Below are 15,081 nucleotides of genomic sequence, written 5' to 3'. Positions count from 1 at the left end.
GATTTTACTTATGTTTTGGTTACAAAATAGGTACAAATCAAGTACTTTAAACCCGAAGAACTGATTTTACTTATGTTTTGGTTACAAAATAGGTATAAATCAAGTACTTTAAAACCGAAGAACCGGATGGAACCGAAAACCCGAAAGTACACCGGGTTGTACCGGTTCTTTGAAGATTTACTAACCCCGAACCGAACCCGATAAAACCCGAACCGGTCCCGAACCGAATTTTTATATAATTCGAATGGGGCTGATTTTGATAAACCCGAAAAACCGAGACCCGATTGGACAAAACCGAAACCCGATTGGGACCCCGAATGCCCAGGCCTAGTTATACTTCCCTTAAACCGAGTTTCAGTTTTTGGTTAAATCTTAAGAAACAGTCACCCAAGTCTTTGATGACAGTTTTGAATGACCACTAAAAAATATGAGTAATACCACTAAAGGACGATACATTTGTTATTTACTCATAAAATAAAGGCATTTCATATATGTCGGCTCATTATCAAAAGTGTTTATTTTAAAACTATGGATTTGCGAAATTTTTAAGAACATATTTTTTTCAAAATAACATATAAATTTTAAACAAATACAAATTTTGTATAAAAAAAATTCAAAAACATATTATATAGCACAGCTATATAATATATATCATATTGAGTAATACACAAATTTTGTAATATTGGTTTATAATATATATCATATTGAAAATTTTGTATACGAGTTTTGTAATTATTTTCAGTAACCACATGTTCTCGTTCTTTGCAATTTTGGCACTACATTTGGTTATTGACCAAGCAAGCCAAAACAGTTTGATGGAAAAAAAAATACATGCTTCACAATGACTTCTTCAAATTTTACTTTACTTTTCATTTACAAAATATAATAATATACTATATATACTACCTTAAATCTAAACAGCATTTGAATAATATTTTTACGTTGGAACAGGAAACAGTGTAGCAATGGCATGGGGAATAAGGATGAAGATAGCCCTTGGAGCCGCTAAAGGCTTAGCTTTTCTCCATGAAGCAGAGAAACCTGTCATCTACCGAGACTTCAAAACCTCCAACATATTGTTAGACTGCGTGAGTTTTTTTCCCTTTCTCATACTGCAAGCACTATAAATTAAATTACTGATTTGATTCATTTTGTGAATTTCGCAGAACTATAACGCAAAATTATCTGATTTCGGCCTAGCCAAAGATGGACCTGAAGGAGAACATACACATGTAACAACTCGAGTGATGGGAACGCAAGGTTATGCTGCACCCGAATATATCATGACTGGTAACATTTTTGTTGAAGTTGAGAAATGTTTTACCATATAACAGATATCCCTTGAGATTTGTTGTGATGGTTTATTTATGTGATAGGTCACTTGACGACAATGAATGACGTCTACAGTTTTGGAGTCGTTCTGTTGGAACTGATAACAGGGAAACGGTCAGTGGACACTACCCGGGCACGAAGGGAACAAAGCCTCGTGGAATGGGCGCGTCCAATGTTGAGGGACCAAAGAAAGCTAGATCGGATAATCGATCCAAGGCTCGAATGCCAGTACAAAACTGAGGCAGCTCAGGCAGCAGCTGCCTTAGCCTTCAAGTGTCTAAGCCAAAATCCCAAGTATAGACCAACAATGTCTGACGTAGTAAAGGTTTTGGAGTCTATCCAAGAAGTTGAGACAAAGGAGCGTAATAGTAACAACAAAGAAACAAAGAAGTTTGTTGATAAAAGAATCATTAGGCATCACCGTAAAGGCCAAAAAAGAGTGAACATCGCTTATTCAGATTCTCTCCTTTACAAGGAATCCAGGGCAAAGCAGAACAATGGGGTTTGAAATACATCAGTTTTCATATTAATTATTAAGCATTGATATTTCTATATATGCACTTCTTATATATAGTTCTAAGAGCCTTCTTCCATAAATTTTGGGATGGAAAGGTGGTGTTATTTAATGTTAAAAAAAAAAGGTGGTATTATTTCTCCTAGTTATCTGGGGTTTCAGATTAGTTTCCCTTCTATAATTAAGAAATACATGGTACACAAGATGTATGTACACTTTTACAAAAAAAAAAAAAAAGATTCATGTACAAATACTATAAAGTAATTGTCATTAAGTATCTACATTTGGAAACTACCTAAAAAAAAAAGAAGATTCATAGATATTTTTACTAAGGTTGTGATTTTTCAGATATTTTTACAACCTTAAAAAAAATGTCAATAAGAAAATTACTTGGCATTTTGCATGATTTCCATGGATTTCCTGATCCTATGCTGGGCAAAAAAGCTGGATCCGAAAAATCGAACCGAATCCGATCCGAAAAAGTAGTATCGAACCCGAACCAAAATTGATTAAATATCCAAATGGGTTCAAAATTTTGGTATTTAGAGAACCGAAACCGAACCCAATCCTAACCGAAGTATATATTTCGGGTATCCGATTATATCCAAAATTGATTTATATACCTTTATATATTAATTATTTTTAGATTTAATATATATTAAGAACATCAAAATATATAAGATACTTTTAACTTATCCAAAATACTTATAAATATATACAAATAGTCAAAAGTACATGTCTAATATAGCTAAAGTATACTCAAAATACCAACAATACTTAAAAATATCAAATGATTCTCAATCCAAACCAAACCAATTTATATGTTAATTTTAGGTACTTTGACATATGCTATTCAAATTTATATGTAATATATTGTTTTGTTTATAGATTTTGATAAATTTAAAGTATATAATGAATTTTAAAAATTTTAAAATAATTTAAATGGGTTATCCGAACACGAACCGAATCCGTAAAGATCTGAACCGAACCCGAACCAAAATTTAGAAATACCCGAATGAAGCTAAAATATTTGAACCCGAAAACCCGAAACCCGAATATACCTGAACCGAACCCGAATGGGTATCCGAACGCCCACCCTTACTAAATAGCCATGTATCGTCACGAAACGATATGCCTGGTTAAATGGTAGGGCTTGTCATTGTTGTGTTCATGTTTACAACTCTAAGAATATAATACAATGCATTGTACTATATTTTTCTGATGTTGAATTAGGATTGGTTAGTTTGTTTGTTTTTAGGTTGATAGATCACAACTATAAACCCGGGTTTCTCTTGCTTGCCAGGTGAGCGGGGTTACAATTTAGTATCATAACATAGGTTAAATATCTCTCAATCCTAATTTGAGAGATCAAATTCACCTTTACGAAATCTTTATTTTAGTTTCTGAAAATTTGTGAAAGCATTTAAAAACTTTGTGAAATGTTTTAAAACCACACAAAAATTTCTGAAAGCATTTGAAATAAAATATGTTTAGTATTTCGTATAGACAATTCTCTCGAATAGAAATTTCTAAGTTTTTGTCACAAAAATAGCATTCCATAAAGAAAATAACCTAAATAATTTTCTTATTTTGAATTTTTAAATTTTTTTTTTTTTTTAAATTTGAAACCTTATATTTAAAATTTCACCCCTTAACTCTAAACTCTAAGTCTATATTAATTAATTCTAAATTATAAATGTATTTTTACCATTTAATAAAATTTATCTTCCTCTTTATTCTAGTTTCTCTTATTTAGTTCCATATGTTATTTTTCTACAAGAAAATAAATTATGATTAATTTTGTATACAAATAACACAATTTGAATTCTTCGTTTATAAATATAAATATGTTTATATTAATTTTAATTATATTATATTATTATTTAGGAAATTAATGTATTATTTGTAGAAAATGATTAAATTTTTAAAGAGAATGTTATAATTTTTTCATCATATTTTATATAAACTGAAGTATATATTTATATTTAAAATAAAATAAAAATATGAGTAAATTAGTTAGAATTTGATTGTATTATTATTTTTAATAAATATTTAAGAATTTAAATATTTCTAATAGACAAATCGTAAATAACACGTCAATTAAAAAATATAATTTTGTTTATTTTAATAAAACAGATTTTGAAATAGATATTGGAATATTAAAAAAATATAAATATACTAATAAATTTAGTTTGATGAATTAATTCTAGCTTTATGATGAAAAAAGAGGCGCAAGGTTGGGTGTGTCTAGGCTCCTTTGTTTTAATAGATCTTCGTGGTTGGTGGAAGTGTTATTAGCTTTGGTCCAAAACAAATATATTCAGAGAGTGAGAGAGAGAGATTTATAGAAAGACGACGACGACGCTTACCCAAAACTCGAATCCCTAGGTAAACCAAAAACCTGTAAAGTTCTCTTTCTCTCTCTATCTATCTTTCTGTTTATCTTGTATCTCTTCCCATGGATCCACTCTGCAAAGAGATTGGGAGAAATTGCTAGCTTTCTTTGTCTCCTTTTAATCCTAAATAAATCTCGAAGAATCCCTTGAAACATATTGTGATTTGTTTTTTTTTTTTTTAATTCTGCTATTTATGGATTAGGCTAATTTTCTAGAGTTAAAAGGAATATTATGGATTTGTAGCATTAAATTTTAGCTTTTATTGTGTTCTGTCTGCTACGAAACTGAGATTCTTTTTTTTTTTTAATTTGCATAAAAGGCTGCAATGCCACTGAAACTGAAAGTGTGTGTGTGATGAAAGACAAGTGTTTTCTTTTTGCAGGTTTTGGATTTAAAAAGAAAAAAAGAAAAGAAATGAGCTTCACCACCCAGGCCAGTGTTCCAAAGAGTACCAAACCACCAACAACAACTTTGAACCCTCATGCTGCTGAGTTTGTTCCATTCACTCTACGCTCTCCTTCATCATCAAGACTCTTAGCTGAATCATCTGCATCACGCCATTCAGATGATGATGATGAAGCGCGTCAGTTCTGGAATCACCAACTTCCTGATGACATTACACCAGACTTCAAGTTGATGACTCTAGATGACAGTTGCTATGATGATTCTGGGAGTTTCTCACTAGCTGCCTCGTCCTTGTACGAAGCTGAAAAGTTTCCTTCTGCTGAGAAGGAAAGAAACCCTTTTGGTCGACACAGTGATAATCCGAACGTTGGGGAAATGGAGGTGGACCCAGTGGATTATCTTGCTTCTCAGTTCCCTGGATTTGCTGCTGAAAGTCTAGCACAAGTGTATTTTGCTAATGGCTGTGATTTGCACTCCACTATTGAGATGCTTACTCAGCTCGAGGTATATTCTCTTACTCAATCTGTTTCTATGCTTTTTTTATTCATACTAGTGATCCCTTTGTTTAACTGTAGCTACAAGTGGATGGCGGCGGCTTGAAACAGAAGATGAGCCCTAAGAGTTTTGCTGCTCCTAATCTTACTCCCATGGATTTTCCTTCCCTTAGCCCTCAGGGGCACCAAAAGGAGGACAACATGTTTTTCTCCTCATCAGTTTCTCAACCTGGTTCAATCGACTATGCCTCTGCTGTGAAGAAGTTAGCATCCCAGGATTCTGGTATGTGGAAATATGAACGAGCAGACTCCTCATCTATTGGCTCCAGCAGAAACTCTCATGCCTTTCCTGGTGCTGCTTACAAGAGTGGGAGTATATATTCTGACAAGCTGCAAAATCGACCTGCTCCTGTCTGGCTCGAGACCGGGGACGCCGTTGGTAAATTTTCCCTTTCAGTCTTGTTATATCGCAAATCTGGCTCTCAAATTTTGGTGACGAGCAGGGAATATGTATTCTGGGTATCGCGAGGAAGCACGCGACTATGCACGTCTAAGGAATGTATACTTTGAACAGGTACAATATATACTTGTCCGTTTATGTAATGGGGCCTAATCTTGAGGGTGATCTCTTTTATTGTCCAGCCTTATTTATCATATGTATGCTCACTTACTGTTCTATGTTTCTTGTGGCTGGAGCGTAGGCACGACAAGCATACCTTGTTGGCAATAAGGCCTTAGCTAAAGACCTAAGTGCCAAGGGACAGTTGCATAACTTGCAGATGAAGGCTGCTCATGAGAAAGCTCAAGAAGCCATTTACCGCCAGAGGTTTCACTTCTCTTTACCTCACTAGCACTCAATAGTCTCTGCTATTATTTATATAAGCGATAATCAAACCAATAATAACAGGAACCCAGGGGGTCAAGGAGGGAGCGAGAGAATGATAGACTTGCACGGGCTACATGTGAGTGAAGCACTTCAGGTGTTGAAGCAGGAGCTTAGCGTGCTGAGGAGCACAGCCCGAGCAACACAAGAGAGGCTTCAGGTTTACATATGTGTAGGGACTGGCCACCACACTAGAGGCTCCCGCACACCTGCTAGGCTCCCTGTTGCTGTTCAGCGCTACCTTCTTGAAGGAGAAGGCCTTGACTATTCCGAGCCTCAGGCTGGTCTCCTTAGAGTCATCATATAAGGAAAGATGTGGCCGGATGCTATTCTTTTTTGTTGTATCTGTTCTGTACATGGGAAGAGAAAGAGAGTAGCTGAAAAATGAAAAAAGTAAGCAGGAAAAAAATCAAAAATGTTTTAGGTTTGTTCAGAAAATAACTTTTTGTAGCATCAGAGGATCAACTATACACCTCTTGCGTTATCTTTTTATGATGTTTTTGTTGATTCTCTATGCTTTTATACAGTTTCACTCTATAGATGCTAATACCCATTTCTTCTGCAAATTATCATATTTTTGTAAATCTGTTTAGATTCATTGGCATTTTAAGTCTTGGATTCATGATTTAAACACTCCAAAAGACATTTTCCAAGTTTCAAGCTCTAATCATGAGCTCATAAACATTACTGTTGTTCTCACCATTCACACGCTTAAGCATTTCGAAACTTTTCCTGCTTCCTAGTAACTCTATTCTTGTGAAAACAATGTATCCATCATCTGATTCCTCTTTGTTGCAATAAGCTGTTCTGAGACGGTCGGCATGCCTTGAATCAGTGTGAATTGCGAGCTCTATCTCATTATCCGGCAAGTTCTCCTGCAAAATCAGTACAAGCAAGCAAGAAGCATGTGATTTATGAGGGGGGTAACGGACATATACAAATCTACAGTCATAAACACACCTCTCCAGACTGATTATTACTAGAGATGATAATAAATCTATAGATTTTACTATGAATCACTCTTCCTAACTAAGGAAGTGAGTGATTCTGAAGAATACAATGACTTAGCCATAAAGCATCAGGGGAAGCCATTACCTGATAAAATGTGTGGATGTAGTCTAAGATTTGGAGGCAAGTGAAACCGTTATCACTGAAATAAGTGCGTGAGGAAGGCCCCATCTCAGAGAACCGATCAGCTGGATATAGTATTGTTAGGAAGCTGTCTTTAAATATCACTTCTGTCTTCTCGCTGCACCAGTAAATAAACATAGTTTGACCACAGCACTAAGGCTTATCACTGGAAGCAATTTAACTAAAGAATGAAGAAAAAGAGACCTCTCGGTGAGTGCTCTGGTCGAGTTTGAAAAAGAAGCTACTGGATCTTTCCCTTCCTCTGCAACAGAAGAAGGCTGTTGGGGTTCAGTGATGTAACCGCTGCTGCTAGTGCAAGAAGAATCAGTGAAAATAGTGGCAGTTGCAGCTGCTTCAGATATCGTCCAGCAAATATTCTCCAGCAGGTTGTTCTGTGTTATCCGTCTTATTGGGTTTTGACAAGTCTATCACATCCCAAAAAAAAAAGAGAACAACAAACATCCAAAATTCAGAATCTTAAGACTTTAGGGAATAAATAAAAAGAAAGATTCTCAGTTATTACCTGCATATGGCGAGCACGTCGTCTCCTAACCCCAGTTTTAGCTAAATTTACAGTCTCTTTCCTCACTTGTTTTGATTTACTTCTGATTTTAGGAACAACGTCTTGAGAATTGCCTTCCTCGGTAATATTAAGAGCCTCCTTTTCAGCACCATCTTCAAGATTTTCAAGAATTAATCCTAACTGTCTGGCTAAATCAGGTGACATGTGAACAAGTCTTTGTCGTTGCCTCTCCACCGTTTTTAAAACCGATAGTGGCTGATAAGAAAACACACACAAAAGCAAGCATGTATATAAGTCATCACCAAACAAATCTGTTAATCAATTTAATAGACATAAAGAAGAACTCACAGAGACAATGGTGTTGACATGGCCAAGATATTTCTGGATAGAAGCCCCACCTTCACACACTACAAGACTTGCATTGCAACCAATAAACCATGAATCTATAACCTTTGCTCCTTGATCTCCAGCAACCTTCGACACCTAAACAACACAACAATATCTAATTAACGAGATTCAAAAGAGAAGATTGTGGAGCCTGTCAAGCAAGTTGAAAAGAGTATAATTAAACCGTGCAACTTACCTTAAGTCGGAGCTCATCAGAAATGTCTGAGTCGACAAAGATGGAATGGTGAGAAAGAGTCGTCATGTCTTCACTAGTGCCACTCTCTGTTCCAGAAGAAGATACCTGGTGGTGGGGCTTCGTTGATTTGCCAGAATGCACAGCTTGCTGAATCGTACGAGGACGACAAACAGGTTCGAGATCAATAACACATCTCAGCTCATCCACCTTTTCACTATTTTGTCCAAGTTGCTTGACAATGTAAAGTGATTCGCTCATCCTGACTACAAATATTACACAATACAAACCTTTTTAAGACTCTTATAACTAGAAAGTTACTTTACTGAAGAAGTAACCATAAAAAAAAAAATTGAGCTATAAATCAATTGAGAAAATAGTTTAAAGCAAACTTACGGTTTCTCTTGACGCTATCAACAAACCAGCCAAGTGTAACAACGAAGAGACCAATTCTTGCGCCATGTTTCAAAGTGTGCTCAAACTTACGTCCACATGAGCTGTAAGATATCGTTAAGCATCCCAAAAAAGCATAGTAAAATTGCAATCAACTAATAAAACTCTTCTCAAAGAAAGGTTTAGAAGGACCAAACACTATTGCAGTAAGATAATGAAAAAAGGATATGTGGACAACCAAATGGGTGCACTGCAGGTGAAGGTGGGGACTGTACTCGCCTCCGAGTCTCACTGTCGCTTCCTTGACTTGTGTCCTTGCTTCTGCAACTTATCACCAATCAAAATCAACATCCAATTTCTAAAATATAAAACCAGAACAGCATCTGAAATGCTGGAAAACTGATTTCCAACTATTAAAATTTATGCATATACAGATTATAAACAAGATTTATGAACAGCATCTGGAAAATCAATAGATAATATTGTCAAGGTATGAAATTTAGAGACTGATAAACATAAATCCACAGACTTTTTTTTGTGTAATGAAACATTAAAACCCAATTTAGAATCACAGAACCAAATTAAAAAGGAGAAAGACAGGACCTTTGGATAAACCAGTGACGCAAATGACAAGGGAAGAGAAGGGTCCATTGGGCTGAGACATAGGAAGAGGAGGAGGAGACTGTGACACAGGAAACAATTTGGAGCAACCCTTTGAATCGATCAGACCAACGCTTCTTCTGAGAGCGCCCATCGTTCATACAGGAAAAGACCTAAACCTCCACTCTCGGCTTTTATAATAGAATCCAATCCACCAAGCATTGATTCAAAATAAGGAATCATTGCAGAAAGATTAAAAGAAAAGGAATCAAAATCAAAAGAGGATCACTTTCGAAAAATCGGGGAATGTTAAGAAGACTATGAAAAGGGATGTCAAAAGAACTAAAAGAGTGGTCTTTTTTTTAGGGTTTAGTGTGATTTGTGGACAAAATGGTGCTTTAGAAATCTCGGAGTAGGGGAAAATAAAGATGGTTGCTTTGCTTTGGTTGTGGAAGCTTTCTCGTGGCGGGTTTTGGCTTTATCGGCGTGGAGATCCAAAATTGGAGAATGTAATGAGTAGTAGTCACCACTTCTATTCAAACTCTCACTACACATTCTAAACGCTTCTTCCATATTAACTAGGTTTATTATTTTATTTTATTTTATTTTTAAAAAAGTTTGAATTTGTATTAAATATTTTAAAAAACTTTTTTGTTCTATTTTTTTTTGTATCGGCTTGACAGGATATTTCCACACAAAAAAAACATTTGATCTTTTTTGTTTGATGTATTTTTGGAATATGAATTTTAATTTCTCCTCTTTAGCACATATTTTAGATTATATAGTAGATTTACTATTTTCGAATTCTCAAAATGAATAGTAGGAATTATAACAACCAAGCCGCATTTGTTCAATTGGTAAAGAAGTCGCCGCTGAAACTTCTGCCACTTGAATTCGATTCGTTTTGGGCACCTAGCTGTGTGTTAATTGGAATAATGTATCAAAAAACAAATTATAGCACACTAAAAATGAGAAATGTAGTTTAATCTTTTTTGTCATCGAAATCCGTTTGCCTAATTTTATGTATAAATATTTTTGTATTCTAATTTTTTTATTTTTTTATCTTTCAAATTTTGAAGAATGTCTATGAAGTTATTAAATTAAAATTTTATTGATGGTATTATAGTGAGTGATAATTTTCCTTCCACGTGTTTTTGATTAATTTTTATTATACATAGTTAATTTAAGTCGGTTTTTTAACCTTTATATAAATATTAGGATGGATGTTTGTGACTAACATAATTTTTTTTTCATGTTTAATGCTCAAAAATTGATGGATTCTCAAATATTTTACATATATTTTAATGTATTACTATATAGTGTACTAATAATTATTTATCTTTTATGCTCTTTGTTTTTGAATTTTGAGTATTTACTGTTTATCTTGTTATCTGAACATGATTAGTCTTAAAGTTTGTATGCGTTTAAGGTTATTTATGCAAATTAGTGATACTAGTATTATCTCTCGTGCGGCCGCACGGATCAATTAATTTTACTGTATTAAAAGTTTTTAAATCATAAAACTGATATGATTATCAGCATATCAAAATAAATTATTATTTTAATCATACTTTTGTTATCAAAATCACATATTTTTTAAACTCAGATAACACATTGGATCGTAAGCTTAGCACATTGTATAAAAGAATAGATTTTATATAATGTTTTTAATATCGAGTGTATGTAAACTGTCATTGAAATCTCTTAAATGAATTACCTGTACAATCGTTTTTATATCTGAATTATATATCTGCAAGAAAAAAATCATAGGTAGATTAGTAGAGTTAACAATCTTTAGAATAATATATACATAAACACTTAGTATTTAAATTAGAATATGTTTCTCCTACCGAGCCTCACATATATGATATAATAGAGACTAACGGCACTCTCATTTTTCTAACTCCCTTTTAACCTTTATCATGTTTTGTTTCACAAAAGCTTGATTTATATTTCTTTGTATATAAAAAATGTATACAAAACTGAGTTTCGTTTATTTAAACAGTTTTATATATCAAAATTACAAATGTAAATGTGTTTACCTTTTTCCACAAGATAAAGATTTTCACATTGAAATCATTTCATGTCTCTGATAGTAGTACTCTGAAAGAAAACTATGACTTTCGATTCCTTTGTAAAATCTGATAGAATCTTCAACTTATACTTCTAAAGAAAGAATCATAGAAATTTTTTTTAAAAAAGAGAAGAATAAAGATCTTTATCATACTCAAAACTTAAAAAAAAAAGACAAAGAAGAGGAGAGAAAAATACAGAAAATTTTGAATGAAAGGAGATGAAACAGTTAATATTGAAAGTTGCTGAAATTTCAACATGTTATGATAATAATTAGAGAAAAAACAGAAACTTTTTTTTTCAGTTACTAAACTTCTACAATCAAACGAACGTGGTGATACAGATTTGTGTTTTTTGTACAATGTTAAATTTAACTTTTTAAAAGCAGTTATGATTTTTTTTTAATTTTTAAGGTTTTAAAAAAAATTTACACATGTCAAATTTTGATTGCTCAAGTGACTTGTGCTTTAATATATAAGGGATACACAGTGCGACTACCGACTAGTGAAGAGTTAAGGTGTCAAAACCATTTGAAAAACGTTATTGTGATTTATTAGATGGCTTTAATTACAGTTATTCAGATCACTTTGAAGAACAGTTTCTTTACTTGTTTCAGGTTTGGAGGTAGTGAGATGAAGCGCTAACTTGAGGTGTAACAGGTTAGGCGCCAAGTGATGCTGCTACGATGGCGAGCTAGTCGAAAGGTTAACAACTGGATGCAAACTACTTTGCATCTCCATTTTCTTTAACAAATACTTCAAAGTATTTTATTGATTGCCAAACCTTAAATTTTTTAATTGCTTTCGGTCTTTATATTCTGAAGGCCGACACTGGATTTTGATATTCGTCTTTGTATCAAATTTGTGCCTTTACGATTATTTTAATATAATTTCAGATGCAAAAAAAAGTATAGATCCCACAATCCTACGTCATCTTTCTCAATCTTGTAATGAAACAATAATCAACAACCTCAAGCTTGCACGAGTTTCCACCTTATTTTGGTACAGTTTGGATTGATTGCGTCAATTGTATCTGGGCATCTCTCTTCTAGCCTACGGAAGTCAGTCTTAAGACTAGAGCTGGGTTCGCGGGTCGATCCGTCCCGCCTGACCCGCAAACCCGCAGATCGATTCATTTTTTTCGAGTCAAAATTTTGACCCGCATGACCCACGAAGAAAGAATTGTATACCTGCCCCGTTTAGATTTCCGAGTAACCCGTAGAACCCGCGTGTCATAAAAATTTAAATAAAAAATTATTTAAATTATAAATTATTATTTTTTATTTAAAATAATTAATATTAAATATTTATAATTAAAATTATATAATTTTTTATATTTATTGTTAAAATTATATAATTTTTTTAATATTTTAAATATTTTTTTTGAAATATTTTATGTTCTGCGGGTTGGCGGTATCTGCGATTCAAATTCAACCGACTCGCACCCGCGACCCGCCCCGCTTAAAACCAACTCGACCCGCACCCCCGCATGTTGAATCTTTTGAATTGGCCGATCCACACCCGTCCCGCAGCGGGACCCGCAGGTAAAGAGTTAAATTCCCACTCTACTTAAGACTCAGAAAACATCGAACCTATCTAATTTAACTCTTTTTAAAACTATAAAATTGTAGAAAAGAGAAAAAATTGCAATAATGATAAAGAGTTGCTTCAACTACTTCCCGTTAATTTTAGAAAAAAAAAAAAAAAAAAAAACTACTTCCCGTTAAATGGATCAGCCATTTGACTCATTTAAGAAGACAGCCATAAGTTAGATATCATCCTAACTGTATCCATTTTTCAAATTAACATCTCAATATCCTCAACTCTCTCTCTCTCGTTAACGAACCAATTTCCCATACGTCTCTACTTTCTTCCTTCAACGTTTTAAACTAACAAACTTTTTATTATCATGATGTGTCCTTTCTTTGTATCCTACTTTCTTTTTCGAGGGGTCATATTTTGTCATCCGATGTTTCACGGATCATCCAATTGATAGGAAGATTGAAAGTTTATTTCAAAACGATAACCAAGAACGTGACCTCTTATTTAATTTGAAGTAGACGTAATTATATTCACCATTTATTTTTGTTTGGTAACCAAAGATAACAAAACAGAGAACGTCAGGTGGCCTAGCGGCAGTACTGAATGTTTCTCACACACGACTACCCGAGGTCGCCAGTTCGATACTCGGGGAAAGCGGGGTGGAACTGGGTTAGCTAAAAAACCCCTGCGTCAGGTGGGCTACGGCCAGTACTGAACGTGGGATACGGTTTCTGGCGAGGTGGCCCTTCGGGGTGAGCCCAGTCACTATAAAAAGTTCAACCCATAAAGTTTGAGAACGTCAGGTGGCCTAGCGGCAGTACTGAATGTTTCTCACACACGACTACCCGAGGTCGCCAGTTCGATACTCAGGGACAGCGGGGTGGAACTGGGTTAGCTAAAAAACCCCTGCGTCAGGTGGGCTACGGCCAGTACTGAACGTGGGATACGGTTTCTGGCGAGGTGGCCCTTCGGGGTGAGCCCAGTCACTATAAAAAGTTCAACCCATAAAGTTTTAAAGTTTATAACCGGGCCTCGTAGTCTGGTGGTAAAGGAACCTCGGCTGAGGTGCCCGCCACCCGACTTCGAGCCCCGGCCACGGGGGGTATTTACATGGGCTGCCTCTCGCCCTCCAGACCACTTCGCGTAACCAGGGGCCCTTAAGTGGACGCTTAAAAATCCTGTAATGGCATGGGCTTAGGCCCGGTGGGCTAGTCGATCACGCAAAGTGGTCGGATACTGGATTATCAAAAAAAGATAACAAAACACACCCACGTAAAGAAATGATTATGGCCATGTGTTGTCCTTGCTTTGTCGCATGCATTAGTGGCATTTACTTTCTTTTTTGAAACATTAGTCGCACTTACATATATGACCGCTGACCTACCCAGAGAATTATATTTAGACAGCAAATTAACAACTGTACCATAGTCCAAAATAAACGTTTTTTTTAAAAGGGCTTTAAAAATAAAATTTTTGTATAAATAATTAGTTGCAATGAACTAATCTATTTTATTAAAACAGAAGTACATATTTTCGGCATTTTCACGACTTCTTTTCAGAATCATTTTTTCGTTTTCTTCTTCTTTGTTGTTCTTATTTTTTTTAGTACGGCTTAAATTTTATTTTGTTGGTGAAATGAGAAAAATCTGTTAAGATCTTAAGTGGATGACATGTTCTGGTTAGGTGGTTTCTTGTTCGAATTGGGACCGTTTTTTCGCATTGTATTGTTCCTTAATGGATATAAACTCCTCCTCGTGGACCGCGAAGTATAAAGCTCAATGAAAGACATCATCCAATGATATTTGTGCTCTCACTGACATCTCTTCTATGAACCTAAACGAGAACCATACTCTTTTCTTGAGGGCCGCAAAGGTTACTTCTTCGTTGAGGTATGAGATTCGAGCTTTTATATCTCTGAACCATGTGATGTACGACCTAAAATTTGAATGGTACTTACTTTAGGTTCCACAAATCCGCTTTTGAAGCTGTCGGTTTAATGAATACTGAGTATTGCTTTAGGATTGGGAATACGACATGGGTAAAGTTAACAATGTAATTTCCTTTGAGTCTTGGTGAACCACTCAAGTGTCTGGTCGATTAAGTTATCGGTGAAGAAACATCAATAATTGACTTCTTTTTCTTTGTCAGTTAGATGAGCTCAAGAGACAACCAGGAAAAAAGCTTGAACATGGCCTTTGGATATGTGTTCCTAGAGT

At 34.8% G+C, this 15,081-nt stretch overlaps 3 protein-coding genes across 4 annotated transcripts in view; 2 read left to right on the top strand and 1 right to left on the bottom strand.

Annotated features, from left to right (window-relative positions):
- Window positions 1-1,972, top strand: part of LOC106340284 (serine/threonine-protein kinase At5g01020) — a 4,898-nt gene extending 2,926 nt beyond the window's left edge. Inside the window, exons 3-5 of the mRNA XM_013779160.1 lie at window positions 952-1,088; window positions 1,167-1,290; window positions 1,377-1,972. Coding sequence (XP_013634614.1) covers window positions 952-1,088; window positions 1,167-1,290; window positions 1,377-1,840 — 725 coding nt within the window. The 3' untranslated portion in view covers window positions 1,841-1,972. The remainder of the gene's footprint in view (window positions 1-951; window positions 1,089-1,166; window positions 1,291-1,376) is intronic.
- Window positions 1,973-4,064: 2,092 nt separating this feature from the next.
- Window positions 4,065-6,537, top strand: LOC106342451 (polyadenylate-binding protein-interacting protein 7-like). Of its 2 annotated transcripts, none has more exons than XM_013781389.1 (6): window positions 4,065-4,234; window positions 4,625-5,151; window positions 5,223-5,580; window positions 5,645-5,715; window positions 5,843-5,967; window positions 6,049-6,537. In XM_013781389.1, the coding sequence occupies exons 2-6, from the start codon at window positions 4,657-4,659 to the stop codon at window positions 6,329-6,331; spliced, it is 1,332 nt and encodes a 443-aa protein (XP_013636843.1). In that variant the 5' UTR covers window positions 4,065-4,234; window positions 4,625-4,656; the 3' UTR covers window positions 6,332-6,537. The 2 variants fall into 2 exon arrangements, with proteins under 2 accessions (XP_013636843.1, XP_013636845.1); XM_013781391.1 differs by having other exon boundaries at window positions 4,073-4,249.
- Window positions 6,538-6,587: 50 nt separating this feature from the next.
- Window positions 6,588-9,800, bottom strand: LOC106342450. Its single transcript, XM_013781388.1, has 9 exons — window positions 9,255-9,800; window positions 8,881-8,972; window positions 8,655-8,757; window positions 8,262-8,524; window positions 8,027-8,161; window positions 7,679-7,933; window positions 7,360-7,580; window positions 7,120-7,273; window positions 6,588-6,899 (listed from the first exon to the last, which is right to left on the bottom strand). The coding sequence occupies exons 1-9, from the start codon at window positions 9,403-9,405 to the stop codon at window positions 6,681-6,683; spliced, it is 1,593 nt and encodes a 530-aa protein (XP_013636842.1). The 5' UTR covers window positions 9,406-9,800; the 3' UTR covers window positions 6,588-6,680.
- Window positions 9,801-15,081: the final 5,281 nt, after the last annotated feature.

The sequence above is a fragment of the Brassica oleracea genome, chromosome C4, assembly GCF_000695525.1.
Source record: "Brassica oleracea var. oleracea cultivar TO1000 chromosome C4, BOL, whole genome shotgun sequence".
NCBI classification, from domain to species: Eukaryota; Viridiplantae; Streptophyta; class Magnoliopsida; order Brassicales; family Brassicaceae; genus Brassica; species Brassica oleracea.
The sequence above is the reverse complement of the archived record's forward strand: the minus strand, read 5'-3'. Positions and strand labels throughout refer to the sequence as shown.

Coding starts and splice junctions, on each gene's coding strand:
- LOC106342450 (XM_013781388.1), bottom strand. CDS start 9,405: ATGGGCGCTCTCAGAAGAAGCGTTGGTCTGATCGATTCAAAGGGTTGC. Junction 8,758..8,880: donor GCACCCATTTGGTTGTCCAC/ATATCCTTTTTT, acceptor ACGATATCTTAC/AGCTCATGTGGACGTAAGTT. Junction 7,274..7,359: donor ACCAGAGCACTCACCGAGAG/GTCTCTTTTTCT, acceptor TTACTGGTGCAG/CGAGAAGACAGAAGTGATAT.
- LOC106342451 (XM_013781389.1), top strand. CDS start 4,657: ATGAGCTTCACCACCCAGGCCAGTGTTCCAAAGAGTACCAAACCACCA. Junction 5,152..5,222: donor AGATGCTTACTCAGCTCGAG/GTATATTCTCTT, acceptor GTTTAACTGTAG/CTACAAGTGGATGGCGGCGG. Junction 5,968..6,048: donor GAAGCCATTTACCGCCAGAG/GTTTCACTTCTC, acceptor CAATAATAACAG/GAACCCAGGGGGTCAAGGAG.